Below are 15,547 nucleotides of genomic sequence, written 5' to 3'. Positions count from 1 at the left end.
GGGTTGTAGCTCTGTAGCATGTTTGCCTAGCATGCAAGAAGCCCCGAGTTTGATCCTGAGCACCTCATAACTGGAAGTGTTGGTACATATCTGTAATCTCAAGACTCTAGAAATAGAAGCAGATCAGAAGTTCAAGGTCATCCTTGCCTACATAGCAAATTTAAGGCTACCCTGAACTACATGGCATTCTAAAGTTAAGTGTCTCGAGCCTCATACTCAGTAAGACATTTAAAAGTTGTGTAGGTTAGTTTTAAGACTCCTAGGGTTAATCTTTATTTTCAGTGTCAAAGACTTAGAAGTTAAGCCTTTGATTTTTTTCAGTCTTACCATTTTTCCTATATTCTTTTTTCTAATTTTATTATCTCTATTATTAAAAACTTGCAAAAATTCATATACCAGAATTAACCAGACTCAAAGTCTATACATCACAATGAACTTCTATACAGTTTGAATAGCAGTTCTGAATCCATAGAGCGTCACATTGGATTTTACACTTCCAATATCAAGTACATTTTAATGCACTTATCTGCTGTGAGATAATGCTCTTTACCTTGTAAAGATTTGTCACTCATATTGGTTTAATAAAATGCTGACTGGCCAGTAGTCAGGCAGGACGTATAGGAAGGGTGACCAGACTAGGAGAATTCTGGGAAGAGGAAAGGCAGAGATGTAGTCACCAGCCAGATACAGAGGAAGCAAGATGAGAATGCCTCACTGAGAAGTGGTACCAAGCCATATGGCTAAACATAGGCAAGAATTATAGATTAATTTAAGTTTTAAGAGCTAGTTAATAATAAATCTGAGCTAATAGTCTAAATATTTTATAATTAATATAAGCCTCTGTGTGTTTCTTTGGGACTGAACAGATGCAGGACTGGACAGGACAGAAACATCCATCTACAAATGGCACCCAAATATTTGGCAAGAATTTCCACATAAAGCCTGAGAAAGCTTTAAAAAAATAAAAGATCTAGACAGACAAGAACAGAGTCAAACACAGCTTCTTGGTAACTGTCTTCTTTTCTCCTGTAGGTTCTGTTAACAGAGGTCCATGTAGGCCAGGCTGGCCTGGAACTCTCCATATTGATCAGACTGAATTGGAACTCACAGAGGCAAAGGAAGGCAGATCTCTGTGTGGTTAAGGCCAACATGGTCTACATAAGGAGTTAGAGGCCAACCAGAACTACATAGTGAGACCCTGTCTCAAAAAAATGTTTAGCCGGGCGGTGGTGGCGAACGCCTTTAATCCCAGCACTTGGGAGGCAGAGGCAGGCGTGGATCTTTGTGAGTTCAAGGCCAGCCTGGACTACAAGAGCTAGTTCCAGGACAGGAACCAAAAGCTATGGAGAAACACTGTCTCGAAAATCCAAAAAAAAAAAAAATGTTTATACTCTTATTTGGTTATAGAATCACACTGGCAATGACCAAGGAGCATTGCTACAGAGCTATAAATCCTAGAATTTATGGGCTAACCTGGGAACTGTTATAAACTAATTCCCATTAGAACTGAGCTAATTAGAAACACACATCTACATGCCTACCTCAGCTGCTTTTCCATTGTAAAGGCGAAAGTGATTGCAAGCCTTAAGGTTGAGTGCGATGGTACTATCAGGAATTTGCTGAAGGTAAACAGCCAGGACTTCTTGGGAGACATCATAGTAATCCAATTTGTAGTAGCAGAGGGCCACGTAAACATTGAGGGCCAGGTACTCCCTGTTAGCAGAAAGATTCAAGCTGAAGTATATTTCACAGATGCTGATTCCTGATACAACAATCATGGTTTCCAAATATCTTTCTTTATTAATAACAAATTCATTTGACTCTTTTCCAATTTTGATCTAGACTACTAACTAACCATCACTTTATCAATTAAAGTTCATATAACAACTGGGTACATCTTCTACATGCAGAAGTCACATGATAATAATAAGGTAGGAATGGAAGGGACAGAAGATGCAACATGCTTACAAAACAAAAGAAACTGCATATCCAACAACACATCTGATTAGGAAAGATACAGGGACACAATTCTCATGGAGGGACTAAATATTTATTATATAAATACTTCAGGAAATCTACTTCATAAAGCTTTATAATTTTTAGGAAGGAAAACAAATAAGTATGTTAAAAGAAGTTTGTTGTTTAACATTCATACACTAAGTATATACATTCAGTTTGAATCAGATAGTTTTATAGATAGAAAACCCATCACACCGATTCTAATAACATTTAAGGAAAAGTAGAATCCAACTATTATATTAAATGTCTAACTGCAAAGCTCAAATGAACAACAAGGCAAAAGCAAGGATCTGCATTGGAAGGAAGAAAGGAAGATATAATCAGTATATTTTTTCTTTTTGCATTATAATATGTGAGTGTCTTTCAACTACATTTGATATATTTCTCTTTTATAAAAGTTTTTATTAGCATGTATTATACATGCTAACTGGCTTGTGTCATTTTCAAATATACATATAATGTATTTTGAGCTATTCACCCCCCCTTTATACTCTCTTATGCCCTTCCCACTCCCACTCATCCCTTCCTCTTTTCTACCAGTCTCCCTTTTATATGTCTTCATATGTGCGTGTGAGCCAATGAATTTAATTAGGGTTACTTATAGAGGCAAGGGTAAGGGGTTATTTATAGGAGCATGCCTTCCAGCGTGTACATAGCTGTAGAATATTCCTTTACACTGAGCAAATATATGTTGCTGAGACTGGTTTAATAAAGAAGCTGACTGGCTAATAGCTGAACAGGATAAGGTTAGGTGGGAGAGCTAAACTGAGAATGCTGGGAGGAAGAAGGATGGAGTCTGGAAGTCACCAGCGGAGACAGAAAGAAGCAAGATGGGTATGCCGTACTGAGAAAAGGTACCAAACCTCATAGCAAAGCGTAGGTAAGAAATATGGGTTAATTTAAATGTAAGAGTTAACTAGTAACAAGCCTGAGCTATTGGCCAAGCATTTATAATTAATGTAGGCCTAAGTGTGTTCATTTGGAAGCTGCTGGTGGGACAGAAACTTCTGCCTACACATAACTACTGTAGAAAATGTCCCCCTCTTCTGGAAGCACTATTAACTGCTTCTGTCTCCTCAGGTGAAATCTCATAAGCCTCTCTTCCCCAGCAACCATTAACTGTCTATAAGTCCTCAGAGAAGGACAGGGTTTTGTGAGCACCCCCTCTTCCACCTTGGAATGATAAAGGCCCAATCTTGTGCAAAGAATCATGGTGCTGCGTATTCAAGAATGCCCATAAGCCAGTGTGTTCTTCAACTATCACCCTTTCCTCTTATATTCTTTCCACTCTCTCTTCCTTAATGCTCTCTGAGCCTTTGAGGGAGTGATAAAGATGTTTCACTTAGAGAAAACCTTTTTGACTTGCTATGAGTATCTATAGTTAATGCCACTCACTAAAAGGAGTTTTTTGGCCAAGCTGACAGTAGCACTTAATCTATGGGTATAAACATAAACATTCAAAATGCAATTTAAGAGGTGTATCATGTCCCTTTAGAAAAACAGCAGTAGGGGGCTGGAGAGATGGCTCAGAGGTTAAGAGCATTGCCTGCTCTTCCAAAGGTCCTGAGTTCAGTTCCCAGCAACCACACGGTGGCTCACAACCATCTGTAACGGGGTCTGGTGCCTTCTTTTGGCCTGCAGGCATACACACAGACAGAATATTGCATACATAATAAATAAATAAATAAATAAATAAATAAATATAAAAAAAATAGCAGTAGCTTCTCTACTAGGGCCAATGACTTTTTTTTTTTCTTGGTTTTTCGAGACAGGGTTTCTCTGTGGTTTTGGAGCCTGTCCTGGATCTAGCTCTTGTAGACCAGGCTGGTCTCGAACTCACAGAGATCCGCCTGCCTCTGCCTCCCAAGTGCTGGAATTAAAGGCGTGCGCCACCACCGCCCGGCTTGGCCAATGACTTTTATAGTAATGGGTTTTTATTTTAAGATGTATTTATTTATTTATTATATATTTAGGGTTCTGCCTGCATGTATGACTGCAGGCCAGAAGAAAGCACCAGATCTCATCACACGGCTTTAAACTACCATGTGGGTGTTGGGAGTTGAACTCAGGACCTCTAGAAGAGCAGCCAGTTATCATAACTGCTGAGCTATCTTTCCAGCCCTTAGTAATGGGCTTTTAGCCAGTTTTATAGTACTTTAAATGAATTCTCCCTAAGGAACAGGCTTCAAATCCAATCAGAAAGCAGGCGGTTGCCCCCTAACATTTAAACCACTATTGCCCCAGTAGGCAATCTTGCCGAGCATGCTAGTAGTCTAATACGATTACAGTAGTATGCTGTCATGTCCAGCCTTAAATAATGTATTCTTTTGTTACTATTTTATAAATTATCATAATTTTTAAATATAGCATACAAAGTAACAGATTTCATTATGTCATTGACATATATATGAATCCTTATATTTGTTATAATTTTTCTTCCTCCAAGGCCATAATTTTTCAAAAACGGCATTTCATTTCCAATGGGTAGAAAATGATTCTTATGAGAGGGTGAAAAAACACTCAATTTATATAAAACCACACTCATTTTATATAAACACACACAAAGTTATCAGTAAATATGTCAGTATATAAATTCTCTGGAAAATTGGGAGGGAAAAATTTCAAAATAGGCTCATTACAAAGAAGAAATGGTATTGAAAAAGGCACCTGCCTTTAATCCTAGTACTTGGAAGGAAAAAGCAGGTGGCTCTCTGTAAACTCAGGCCAACCTGGCCTACACACGCGGTCCAGGACAGCTACAAAGTGAGAACCTGTCTCAAAAAAACAAGGGGCTGGAGAGAAGGCCCAATGGTCAAGAAAACGGGCTCCTCTCCCAGAGCACCCAGATTCAGTTCTCAGCACCCACATGGTAGCACACAGTCGCATGTAACGCCTCCGCAGATACCAGACACACATTTGGTGTACATACTTGCAGGTGAAACATAATACACATAAAATAGTAAAATTAAAAATGAAAGCAACAAAAGAAAAAGGGTGGAGACAGTCTGATATTAACAATATCCAAGGAGTTTTTAACCTCGTCAGATTAGCAACAAAAGAGCCTTGAATATGTGGAGGTACTAGGTCCAGAGGACACTAGGTTCTTAACCAAATTAAACACAAAAGAAACTAATAAAACGGCAGAGATTTCAATGAGGGCGGGAAAGAGCACAGACCTGTTATCCAGCAGTATCCGCTTGTATATATCAATAGCTTCTTGGTAATGGGATCGCATATAGTGGATTGAGGCCAAACTAAGCTGGTCTTCTTTAATATCCTGAAGATTCTGATGAAAGTTCATCAATTTCTTCTCATCATTAAACTACAATGGTGAGAAAAGACATGCACAGAGTCACACTCATATGAGAGAGGATCTCAGTGACAGAGGCCTCAAGTCCTCTCTGGCCTCTGTGTCTCCACTTCCTCCTTCTATCTCCTGTCTCTTTGGTCCTGTTGTAGGGAAGGGATGTGCATCATCACTGGAGATGAAGTCTTGGCAGTGAAAGGTCCTAAATTACAGTTATAATTTATTGCTTGATATTAACACCCTACTCATTTTTTCGCTTTATATTTATGCCTTATATTTCTTTGCCCTCACCACTTAACAATTCTTTCCCATTCTTTGGTTTTTCAAGACAGGGTTTCCCTGTAGCTTTGGAGCCTGTCCCTGAAAAGCTCTTGTAGATCAGGCTGGCCTCGAACTCACATAGATCTGCCTGCCTCTGCCTCCTACGTGCGGGGATTAAAGGCGTGCACCACCACTGCCCAGTTGTATTTCTTTTTCTTTGGTGAAGTATGTAATTAAAATGTATTTGTCATCATGTAACTTCATGAGTACAATATTTAGTTTTCTGTTTTTATCGTCTCTTCAGTTACTACATGTGGTTGTTGTTTCAGGCTATCAGAATTTAATTTTTATGCTTATTTTATTAAAAGGTAGCTATAAATAACAATTGCCTTTGTTTATACATAGGATCAAACTGATATATTTTGTAAGTAACTCTTGATACAAACTATTCTTCACTCCTTCCTGATGATTCAAAACTTTTTTAAAAAAAATATTTATTTATTATGCATACAATATTCTGTCTGTGTGTATGTCTGCAGGCCAGAAGAGGACACCAGACCTCATTACAGATGGTTGTGAGCCACCATGTGGTTGCCGGGAATTGAACTCAGGACCTTTGGAAGAGCAGGCAATGCTCTTAACCACTGAGCCATCTTTCCAGCTCCCAAAACTTTTTATTTTTTAAAAAGATTTATTTATCTTATTTTTAAATGTATAGGTGATCCCCAGAATATATGTATGTGCACTCAGTGCCATGGAGGACAAAAGAGGACGCTGGATCCTCTGGAACTAGAGAACTGTAACTGTGAGCTGCCACATGGGTTCTGGGAACTAAACACAGGCCCTCTGCAACCAGTGTTCTTAACAGCTCTACCATCTCTCCTGCTTCCTTAACTCTTTCCTTTAAAGGATCTGTCTCAAAAACCAAGGACTAAAGAGAACTGCCCTCAGTGGGTGTGGTGGTCTGAATGAGAGTGGTCCCCACAGGCTCAAGTCTGAATGCTTGGTCCCCTGCTTGGTGAAACTGTTTGGGATGGATAAGGAGGTGTGGCCTTGTTGCAGTGGGTGTGACTTTGAGTGAGTGTGTCCCTAGGGGTGAGTTTCGAGGTTTCACAAGCCCGAAGCCAGGTCTTTGCCTGCCTGTCTGCTGTCTCTGATCAGGATGTAAAGCTCTCAGATACACTGCAGTGCCATGCCTGCCTGCCTTCACCATGATGATCACAAACTAACCTTGTGACATTGCAGAAACCCCCCGACAAAAATACTGTCTTTTCTAAGTTTCCTTGGTCATAATGTCAAAGGAAGAGAAAGATTTCTTATCAAACTTTAGACACACCATGACATCACTCTAAGTCTCTCCCTTGAGAAGCCCGCACATGTCCTATAGGAAGTGCATTTTATGCTTATGTTTTCTCACTCTCTCCCTTTGTTTCTGCAGTTAATAAACCCAACTTTGTCTCTAAAAGAGATTACATTCTGGCCAGGCAGTGATATCACACACTTTTAATCTCAGCACTCGGGAGGCAGAGGCAGGTGGATCTCTGTGAGTTCAAGGCCAACCTGGTCTAAAGATCAAATTCCAGGGCAGCCAGTGCTACACAGAAACCATGTCTAAAAAAAAAAGCAAAAAATGTAAATAAATAAATTCTGAAATGGATTTGAATTTTGATCACAGATATACTACAGGTATGTGTTGTATGTATGTACATTTGTAGACAGGTGCTTATGTGATACTGGAGAACAAAGTCTAGGCTTCATGCATGCCAGATAAATGCTATATCACAACCAAAATTAAGATAAGTAGATGTTTGCTGATGATATGGTAGTTTATATAAGTGATCCCAAAAATTCTACCAAGGAACTTCTACAACTCATAGACACCTTCAGCAATGTAGCAGGATACAAGATTAACTCAAAAAAATCAGAAGCCCTCCTGTACACAGATGATAAAAGGGCTGGGTGATGTAGGAGGGTCTTTTGTCTATGTGTTACTTTCATTGGTTAAATAAAGAAACTGATAGGGCAGAATTTAGATAGGTGGAATAGACCGAACAGAATGCTGGGAGAAAGAAGGCAGTGTGGCAGACGCCATGGCTCTCCTCTCCGAGATGGATGTAGGTTAGACTCATCCTGGTAAGCCACAGTCACGTGGTGATATACAGATTATTAAAAATGGGTTAATTAAGATGTAAGAGTTAGCTAAGAAGAGGCTAAATATAATGGGCCAGGCAGTGTTAAAATGAATACAGTTTCCATGTAATTACTTCAGGTAAAGCTAGCCGGAAACCGGGCAGCGGGAAGCGGGCCACCACTCCATTTACAAAAGCTGGGGAAGAAATCAGAGAATCAACACCCTTCACAATAACCACAAATAGCATAAAATATCTCGGAGTAACTCTAACCAAACAAGTGGAAGACTTGTATGACAAGAATTTTAAATCTTTGAAGAAAGAAATTGAAGAAGACACCAAAAAGTGGAAAGATCTCCCATGCTCTTGGGTAGGCAGAATTAACATAGTAAAAATGGCAATCTTACCAAAAGCAATCTACATATTCAACACAATGCCCATCAAACCCAGCAAAATTCTTCAAAGACCTCGAAAGAACAATAACCCAGAATAGCCAAAACAATCCTGTACAATAAAAGAGGCATCACAATCCCTGATTTCAAACTCTACTACAGAGCTACAGTACTGAAAACAGCTTGGTAATGGCATAAGAACAGACAGGAGGACCAATGGAACAAAATAGAAGACCCAGATGTCAATCCACACATCTTTGAACACCTGATCTTTGATAAAAAAGCAAAATATATCAAATGGAAAAGATAAAGAACATTTAACACGTGGTGCTGGCATAACTGGATATCAACATGTAGAAGAATGAAAATAGACCCATATCTATCACCATGCACAAAACTCAAGTCCAAATGGATCAAAGACCTCAACATAAAGCCAGCCACACTGAAACTTATAGAAGAGAAAGGGGGAAGTACACTTGAACGCATTGGCACAGAAAACCACTTCCTAAATATAAGCCCAGCAGCACAGACACTGAGAGAAACAATTAATAAATGGGACCCCCTGAAACTGAAAAGCTTCTGTAAAGCAAAGGACATGGTCAATAAGACAAAACGACAGCCTCCAGAATGGGAAAAATCTTCACTAACCCCACATCAGACAGAGGGCTGATCTCTAAAATATACAAAGAACTCAAGAAATTGGACACCAAAAGAACACATAATCCAATAAAAAAAAATGGAATACAGACCTAAACAGAGAACTTTCAACAGAGGAATCTAAAATGGCTGAAAGACACTTAAGGAAATGTTCAACATCCTTAGTCATCAGAGAAATGCAAATCAAAACAACTCTGAGATTCCATCTAACACCTGTAAGAATGTCCAAGATCAAAAACACTGATGACAACTTATGCTGGAGAGGTTGTGCGGAAAAGGGAACACTCCTGTATTGCTGGTGGGAATGCAAGGTGGTACAACCCCCTTGGATGTCAGTGTGGTGATTTCTCAGAAAATTAGGAAACAATCTTCCTCAAAACCCAGCAATACCCCTTTTGGGTATATATCCAAAGGATGCTCAATTGTGCCATAAGGACATGTGCTCAACTATGTTCATAGCAGCTTTGTTTGCCATAGCTAGAACCTGGAAACAACCTAAATGCCCCTTGATCAAAGAATGGATAAGAAAAATGTGGTACAATTACCCAATGGAATGCTACACAGAAGAAAAAAATAAAGACAGCTTGAATTTTGCAGGAAAATGGATGGAGCTAGAAAACATTATTTTGAGTGAGGTAACCCAGACACAGAAAGACAATTATCACATGTACTCACTCATAGGTGGTTTTTGAACATAAATCAAAGAAAGCCAGCCTACAAACCACAATCCCAGAGAGCTTAGACAACAATGAGGACACTAAGAGAGACTTACATAGATCTAATCTACATGGGAAGTAGAAAGTAGAAAAAGACAAGATCTCCTGAGTAAATTGGGAACATGGGGACCTTGGGGGAGGGTTGAAGGGGGGAGGGGAGAGGCAGGAAGGGGAGCAGAGAGAAATGTATTAATAAGTATCAATAAAAAAAGATCTAAATAGGGGCTGGAGAGATGGCTCAGTGGTTAAGAGCACTGACTGCTCTTCCGGAGGTCCTGAGTTCAATTCCCAGCAACCACATGGTGGCTCTCAACCATCTGTAACGAGATCTGGCGCCCTCTTCTGGCCTTCAGGCATGGAGGCTGAACACTGTGTATATAATAAATAAATCTTTAAAAAAAAAAAAGATCTAAATAGATGGATTTAATAAATGAGTAGATATGGCTACAGGAAGATTAATAAGAAATTTTCTCTCCAAAATGGTGGTGGAGCACGCCTTTAATCCCAGCACTCAGGAGGCAGAGGTAGGCAGATGTCGGTGAGTTCGAGGTCAGCCTGGGCAACAAGAGCTAGTTTCAAGACAGGCTCCAAAGATACAGAGAAATCCTGTCTCAAAAAAAAAAAAAAAAAAAAAAAAAAAAGAAAGAAAGAAAAGAAAAGAAAAGAAAAAGAAAAAAAATAGAAATTTCCTCAAAAAATAATATGGGCTGGGTGGTGGTGGCGCATACCTTTAATCCCAGCACTCAGGAAGCAGAGACAGGGGGATCTAGAGTTTGAGGCCAACCTGATCTACAAAATGAGTTCCAGGGCTACACAGAGAAACCTTGTATTGAAAAACACAAACAAACAAAAACAAAAGAAAACCCTCAACAACCAAAAGAACTTCAATAATGTAAATGGCATCTGCTATAGGAACTGCTAAGGTACTATAAAATATGCAGAGTAGCACGCTAACAGAGGACAAATATGGAATTTTTAAAAATCAATACAAGACGAATACAAGAAAGGCGAGAAGACAGAATTCTGGTCATTTGGGACAAATGGAAACAAGCAGTCAGACACAGCTCTGGACCTGGGTGTGGTGGTGCATGTCTTTAACCCCAGCACTGGGAGGCTAAGGCAGGAGGCCTATGTGTTTGAGGTCATCTTTAGCTTTGCAGCAAGTTTCAGTTCAGCTTGTACAACATTGCAAGACTTGGTCTCAAAAAGCCAAGGGCACTGGATATAGCTCAGTGGCAGAGCATTTACCTAACATGCACAAGACCCTGGGTTTAATTCTTTTCATTGTTGTTGTTAATTTTTTGAGACAGGGTTTCTCTGTATAATAGCCCTGAACATCCTAGAACTCACTCTGTAGACCAGGCTGGCTTCACACTTAGAGAGATCTGCCTGTCTCTGCCTCCTAAGTCCTGGGGTTAAAGGTGTGCACCACCACATTCCAACCCTGAGTTTAATTCTTAACACTGTAAGATAATAACAAAAATTATATTGTGAAATTTTTAAATGAACTGAATATATTTTTATGCTACTTGTCAATGACTTGATTAACTTTCTGTAAGACAATTTAGTAACATTAACAGAAATGTCTATTAAATATTTTCCATCACTGTTGGCAAAGGAAGAAAAGGGAAAATGATTTTAAAGCAAGTGGTGTGAAGTGAGAATTTGAATACCTTGTGAGCCAGATGGAACAACAGGCGGTTTTGGAGCCGGCTTTTTGGAGCTGAAAAAGAAAAAAAAAAAAAAAAGGCATGTTGCTTGGTAAAGAATCCCATAGTTTGTAGACAAGTTTCTGTCCCACCTAGTCCCGCAACTGTTCAGTCCCAAAGAAACATACAGAGGCTTATATTAATTATAAACTGTTAGGTTTATTAGCTCAGGCTTATTATTAAATAGCTCTTACAATTTAGATTAACCCATAATTCTTATCCATTTTTAGTCATATGGCTTGGTACTTTTTCTCAATGCAGCATTTTCTTTTTCTAAAAAAGGAAAACAAACTATCTTTTTTTATTTTACATACCAATCCCAGTTCCCACTCTCTCACCTCCTCCCATCCCATCCACTCCTCAGAGAGAGTAAGGCACATTGCTTTAAGGAAGGACCAAGGCCCTCCCTACCTACTATATATAGGCTGCGCAAGGTATCCATCCAAAGAGAATGGGTTCCAAAATGCCAACACAGGCAGGAGGGACAAATCCTGGTGCCACTGCCAGTGGTCCCGCATAGTATAGCATTTTCATCTTGCTTCCTCTGCATCTGGGTAACAACTGCAGACTGAGCCTTTCCTCTTCCCAGAATTCTCCTAGTCTGGTAGCCCAGCCTATATTTGCTGCCTGGCTACTGGCTAATCAACGTTTTATTAAACCAATATTAGTGACGAATCTTTACAGGATACAAGAGCATTATCCCACAGCAATAGAAAAGATGACTCAGAGGTTAAGAGCACTTGTTGCTCTTGCAGAGGATCCAGGTTCAGTTCCAAGCATTCACAAGTTTACAGACTCCTGTTTCAGGAGATCTTGGGCTCTCTTCTGGCCACCAAGAGCCCATTCAAGCAAAGCACTCACATAAAAATAAAAACTAAATCAATAGTCTATGAAAGTTAGTCCCTTGCCGGAATGAGATGAGGCTCAGGTGGGCCTCGACAAATCCTTCTCTAGCTGTGTGTGTTTGCTAGAATAACCAGTCTGGCCCACCTGCAGGGGCAGTCCCACAAGAGAGCCAGAGGAGGCTTGTCCTAAGGTTCTGTTCTCTATTTCTACCCAATACTGCTGTGTGTCCCACAGCACAAGGCTTCACACACCCACACGGTGCAGCCCACCTCTGCGCTGTCCACACACTGACCCACACTGCGTGTCCCCTCAGAGCCCACACTGACCCACACACTGACCCACACTGCGTGTCCCCTCAGAGCCCACACTGACCCACACACTGCGTGTCCCCTCAGAGCACACACTGACTCACACACTGCGTGTCCCCTCAGAGCACACACTGACCCCACACACTGCGTGTCCCCTCAGAGCACACACTGACTCACACTGCGTGTCACCTCAGAGCACACACTGACACACACTGCGTGTCCCCTCAGAGCACACATGCTGCCACCCAGTTTTCTGCTCACCCCAGTGTGCTTTCTCAATTCCTCCTGAAATCTCCTTTCCTAGAATTACACTCCCCACATTCTCCTAATTCCAGAATTATACTGTCACGTTTTCCTAGATACCAGTCCTCTCTACTTCAGGGACCTTCTAACCACAGATAAGTGCCACCCTTAAACAGTCACCAAGAAAAAAGGCTGGAACCTTCCAAATTCCAGTCTTTTTTTTTTTTTTTTGATTTTTTGAGACAGGGTTTCTCTGTAGCTTTGGTTCCTGTCCTGGAACTAGCTCTTGTAGACCAGGCTGACCTAGAACTCACAGTGATCCACCAGCCTCTGCCTCCTGAGTGCTGGGATTAAAGGCTTGTGACACCACCGCCACCTTCCTAACAGTATGTTGCCCACTTTCTCTATATTTCCTTATATTCCATTTGATTTGTGTTCTTATTATCCTTATTTTTTTCTTCTGTGCCCCTCCCTCTTACTTGCAAGTCTGAATACAATTCTTCTAGATTACTCTGACAGGTTCCTAAGGTCAAAGCGGAGCCTGCTGGACTCTTCAGGTGAGGGTCTTTAGGCCAGCTTTTCCGGCTTCTCGTTGTGAGCAATAAACCCCACAGTCCAGCAGCTTGACCTGAGGCTCCTAAACACACCCTCATCTCAAGTCCACCTGTGGGGCCTTGTAAGACACCTTGCTCCCGTTCTTCTCTCATCTGCTTGTCTCTCGTGTTGGGGCAAGGGACAAAGGGTGAGGATAAGGTAACTAACTCTCTTTAAAGACGGAACTGATCAAATCCACTACTTGAGGTGTTCTGAATAGCTCTCCAATCTAGTGTTGGAGTTGAAGTTTAGTTCTGTGGTAGAGTATTTGGCCAACAAGCACTGGGTCAGTCTGGGCTAAGCCTCCAGCACCCAGAAAAAAAAAAAAACAACAGAGATTGTCAGATTGGAATTAAAAATAAAACAAAGCTTCAGCTGTAAATTGACATATCTATAAGACACACGCTTTAGAACCAAAAATAAATACAGGCACATGGCAAACCCTGATCATAGAAAGAGTAGGAGATGTAACAACGGACAGAGATATTATGGCAAAAATGAATATAAAAAGCCCATTTTACCTTTAAACCCAGCAGTTTCTGCTTGTTTATACATCCCAAGAAAAAAGTAGGTGCAGGCCAAGTTTACCCACACTTCTGGGTTGCAGTTTTCCTCCTTCGTTGCGTTTTCATATTCCTGAAACAGACAGCAGGTGACGGCCTCACTTGACAGCAGAGCAACTGTCCACTTTCTACAATGAAGGAGGTTCTCACAGAGAAATGCTAATATGTCACTGCTAATATGTCTTAGAACCCTTCAGAAATTAAAACAACTGTAATAGTTTTGCTAACTTAAAAAGACATACAGATGGGGCTTCTGGAGAGAAGGCTAAGAGAACTGGCTGTTCTTGCAGAAGACACAGGTTCGATTCCCAGAACCCACAAGATGGTTTAAAGTCAGCTGTAACTCTAGTTCCAGGAGATCCAGTGTCCCCTTCTGGACTCTGCAGGTTCCAAGCATGCGCCTGGTTCACATACACGCATGCAAGCAAAATACTCACACCCACAAAATAAAGTAAATAAATCAAAAAAAAATTTAACGAAATAAGAACTACTCAATGGCAAAACACCCACCTGGCATGTGAGGGCCCTGAGTCCAGTCTCATGCTAATACTGGTCTCTAGCACACATGTAAAAGTGAAGGGCAATTAAGATACAGACTCACATGCCAGATCATATAGGGAGAGTCTTTCTCCTTTCTATAAAGTTATTTTTGGAGTTTAATTAAAACTATTTCATAATAATAACTTCCATTATACAAAAATAATACTAACAAATATATTAAATACTCAGACATTATATTGGAATGCTACACATGTTCTTTGTTTTGTGGGTTTTATACAAGCATTTTAGTTTATATATCTATAAATATCTGTCTCTTTATTGTTTAAAAAAATTGCGGGGGGGGTGTAGAGACAGGGTTTTTCTGTGTAAAAGCCCTGGCTGTCTTGGAACTTGCTCTTTAGACCAGGCTGGCTTCAAACTCACAGAGATCTGCCTCTGCCTCCCAAGTGCTGGGATTAAAATTGTGCACCACCACCACTCGGTTATCTTTTTTTTTTTTAAAGATTTATTTATTTATTATATGTACAGTGTTCTGTCTGTCTATATGCTTGCTGGCCAGAAGAGGACACCAGATCTCATTACAGATGGCTGTGAGCCACCATGTGGTTGCTGGGAATTGAACTCAGGACCTCTGGAAGAGCAGTCAGTGCTCTTAACCACCGAGCCATCTCTCCAGCCCCCCCCCCCCGCCCCAGCTTATCTTTTTAAATTAAGTTACAAATTAGCAGGTTTCTCTAAAGCGCATTCATTGATCCTTTTGATTGAGCCCCACCTCCTCTTCCAGCTACCTTCTGACTTCCCACAGCACACCCTCTAAACACTCCCACCCACAGATGTTTTCCCTTAAACGTTCATACTGAAGTAGAATAAGTTAGAGAAGATCTTATTTATCTCATTTATGTAGTGATCTACTTAAAGCACGGCTTGTGCAGCCATCTGCCACACACTGAAATCATGGGCTGTTGTTGCCCCTAACAACCTGCTGACAGCCACTGACAGCCATCGCAGTATCTGTGAAATTTGCTCACTTACCTGCACCCTTACAGTTTTGGAGTGTGAAACGAGAATGCACACTGGACCTCTCAGAAGTGTTCTGGCTTCAGTCCGCCCGGGACGTTTCCTCACTGGTGTCAGAGTGCTTATCCCAGAAAGACTCCCACAACAATATCCCATGAGTGCTGTTACCGTCCCCACCCCTCTCTCAATCCGTACCTTAGGAAGGGTCAGTGAGGTTTTAATTAAAAGACTAGGACTGGGGAAAGCAGATAGGCCAATTTCTTTCTCTTTCCTCTGTTTCCATCT

At 40.7% G+C, this 15,547-nt stretch overlaps 1 protein-coding gene across 3 annotated transcripts in view; it reads right to left on the bottom strand.

Moving 5' to 3' along the window:
• Positions 1 to 15,547, bottom strand: part of Ttc26 (tetratricopeptide repeat domain 26) — a 44,863-nt gene that overhangs the window by 24,976 nt on the left and 4,340 nt on the right. For all 3 annotated transcript variants that reach the window (XR_005976433.1, XM_041675541.1, XM_041675542.1), the window contains exons 4-7: positions 13,703 to 13,817; positions 11,155 to 11,204; positions 5,196 to 5,341; positions 1,542 to 1,713 (exon numbers count right to left, since the gene is read on the bottom strand). Coding sequence is in view for 2 of the 3 variants with exons in the window: in XM_041675541.1 (XP_041531475.1) it covers positions 1,542 to 1,713; positions 5,196 to 5,341; positions 11,155 to 11,204; positions 13,703 to 13,817 (483 nt within the window). In the remaining variant the exon portion in view is untranslated. The remainder of the gene's footprint in view (positions 1 to 1,541; positions 1,714 to 5,195; positions 5,342 to 11,154; positions 11,205 to 13,702; positions 13,818 to 15,547) is intronic.

This window comes from Microtus oregoni, unplaced genomic scaffold (genome assembly GCF_018167655.1).
Source record: "Microtus oregoni isolate MIOR12 unplaced genomic scaffold, Mior012 000026F_ref0000081, whole genome shotgun sequence".
Taxonomy (NCBI): domain Eukaryota; kingdom Metazoa; phylum Chordata; class Mammalia; order Rodentia; family Cricetidae; genus Microtus; species Microtus oregoni.
The sequence above is the reverse complement of the archived record's forward strand: the minus strand, read 5'-3'. Positions and strand labels throughout refer to the sequence as shown.